The sequence below is a fragment of the Myotis davidii genome, unplaced genomic scaffold (assembly GCF_000327345.1).
Source record: "Myotis davidii unplaced genomic scaffold, ASM32734v1 scaffold1580, whole genome shotgun sequence".
Lineage (NCBI taxonomy): Eukaryota > Metazoa > Chordata > Mammalia > Chiroptera > Vespertilionidae > Myotis > Myotis davidii.
The window spans coordinates 38,301-40,770 of NW_006292244.1; the positions used below are offsets into that span (position 1 = coordinate 38,301).

Genomic DNA, 2,470 nt, shown 5'->3' on the forward strand with positions numbered 1-2,470 from the left:
CGTGGTGCACAAGGACCTGGCCACCCGCAACGTGCTGGTGGACGACAAGCTGAGCGTGAAGATCTCGGACCTGGGGCTGTTCCGCGAGGTGTACTCGGCCGACTACTACCAGCTGCTGGGCAGCGCGCTGCTGCCGGTGCGCTGGATGTCGCCTGAGGCCATCCTGTACGGCAAGTTCTCCGTGGACTCGGACATCTGGGCCTACGGTGTGGTCCTGTGGGAGGTGTTCAGCTACGGCCTGCAGCCCTACTGCGGGCACTCCAACCAGGACGTGGTGGAGCTGGTGCGCGGCCGGCAGCTGCTGCCCTGCCCCGACGACTGCCCCGCCTGGGTGTACGCCCTGATGGTTGAGTGCTGGAGCGAGTTCCCCGGCCGGCGGCCGCGCTTCAAGGACATCCACAGCCGGCTCCGCGCCTGGGGCGGCCTGTCCGCCTACACCAGCTCCGCGCAGACCTCGGGCGCCAGCAACGCCACGCAGACCAGCTCGCTGAGCACCAGCCCCGTCAGTGTCAGCAACGCCCGCTACGGGGTCCCCAAGCCCAAGGCTCCGCCCTTCCCGCAGCCGCAGTTCATCCCCGTGAAGGGCCCCATCCGGCCCCTGGGGCCCCCTCCACAGCTCTACATCCCCGTCAATGGCTACCAGCCCGTGCCGGCCTACGGGGCCTACCTGCCCAACTTCTACCCCGTCCAGATCCCCCTGCAGATGGCCCCGCAGCAGGTGCCTGCCCAGATGGTGCCCAAGCCCGGCTCGCACCACAGCGGCAGCGGCTCCACCAGCACCGGGTATGTGACCACCGCGCCTTCCAACACGTCAGTGGCCGAGCGCGCGGCGCTGCTGGCAGAGGGCGCGGAGGACGCGCGGGACGGCCCTGAGGACGGCGCCCAGGGCCCCGTGCCCGAGGCGGCGGAGGAGGAGGACGGCTCCGTCCCGGAGACCGAGCTGCTGGGCGACAGTGACCCTCTGCAGGTGGAGGAGGCCGAGGCCCAGCTGGAAGTCTGAGGGTCAGGACTGCGGGGCTCGCCGTGGGAAACTTCAGCCACTGAGAAGTGAGCCCCCAGCGCCCGCCCGGGGCTGGTTGGCGCCCCGCCAGGTGAAGTCACTCCGCCGCCTGCTCCGCCCAGAGCTGCGCTGTGGCCATCCTTGGGCTTTGAGCCTGTGGCACCGGGTGAACCGTGACGCCAGGTCGTCTGCATTTTCCCGGGGAGGGGTCGCGGGCATTGCCCGTGCTTTGAAGGGAACAGGTGGCGTTTGACCACCTGGTTGCATATGATCCAATGGTGCAAAACTTCGCGACAGGCCTGGGCAGGCAGCCGGCTGGTGGATGGAGGAGCTGCTTGCCGCTGCCCGCCGGTTTTAGCCCCTTCAGCCCCTAGAGTAGCGGGAACAGGGCGCTGCCCCCGCCAGGCCTGGTGAGCAAGGCTTCTGGAACCGGAGTCCCATTTTAAAACACAACGTGCCTTAAAAACACCAACGCGATGTTGTATTTTGTGAAGTGGCTTTAGTTGCCTCTGTGTGTGTGTGCCCGCTGTCCTGGCTTTCAGGGGAAGTGGCGCTGGGCCCGGAGGAAGCCATGTTGTGAGAGCACAGTGCTGTTGGTGTCCTCGGAACTTACAGACCTTCAGTGTAATTTATGTGGGTTTTGCAGGCTATTTTCATTGCAGTATTTTGACCTTAAAATGAGTTAGTAATATAACTGTTTACTTTATCCACCTGGGATGCCACCTGATTGTATTTGGCTGCTGTCTGTAGCGATGTGAGAGGTCCGTTCATTTCAGAGCTCCTGTGAGAAGGCCTGCAGGCACCGCAAACCGGCACAGCTGGTGTAGCCAGGCCGGCGGGCACCGCAGACCGGCACAGCTGGTGGACCTAGGCCGGCGGGCACCGCACTGGCACAGCTGGTGGAGCCAGGCCAGCGGGCACCATGGACCAGCACAGCTGGTGGAGCCAGGCCAGCGAGCACCATGGACCGGCACAGCTGGTGGAGCCAGGCCAGCGGGCACCGCGGACCGGCACAGCGCCGCCTGTGACTCCACGCCGGTGTAGCCAGTGAAGGACAGCCACGCTTCCGGCTCGGCAGGCTGTGAGGATGTCAGGCAGCTGGTAGTGCTGGGAGGGGGATGCCCACCGGTGGCAATGTGGGCTGAGCCCTTTGCAGCCTCGGGGGGCTGGCCTGCAACCTCGAATTCATGTGAATGTGGATGTATGTTGGTAAATAAATGATGGAAACAAGTTCTGTTGCTTTCTCTGTGAAGGTTTTGGGGGTGAATTACTTGGTGACCTGAAGTAGGTCTTTGGTTTTAAACTTATTCCCTCCTGAGGTCCCAGGACCCCTTTTCAGACCTGGAGCCTGGTTCTCACCAGCGCCCTGGGGCGTGAGGCCATGGGGGACGGCCTCCTTCACCACCGCCGGGGCGGTCAGCTGAGCCGAGCACACCTGGGCCAGGGTCACCTGGGGTCAGGGGCTCCAGG

General features: G+C 64.5%; 1 protein-coding gene across 1 annotated transcript in view; it reads left to right on the plus strand.

Moving 5' to 3' along the window:
• Positions 1-2,225, plus strand: part of ROR2 (receptor tyrosine kinase-like orphan receptor 2) — a gene marked incomplete at its 5' end in the record, with an annotated part of 31,877 nt that extends 29,652 nt beyond the window's left edge. Inside the window, 1 exon segment of the mRNA XM_006765680.1 lies at positions 1-2,225. Coding sequence (XP_006765743.1) covers positions 1-1,000 — 1,000 coding nt within the window.
• Between the last annotated feature and the right edge of the window lie 245 nt (positions 2,226-2,470).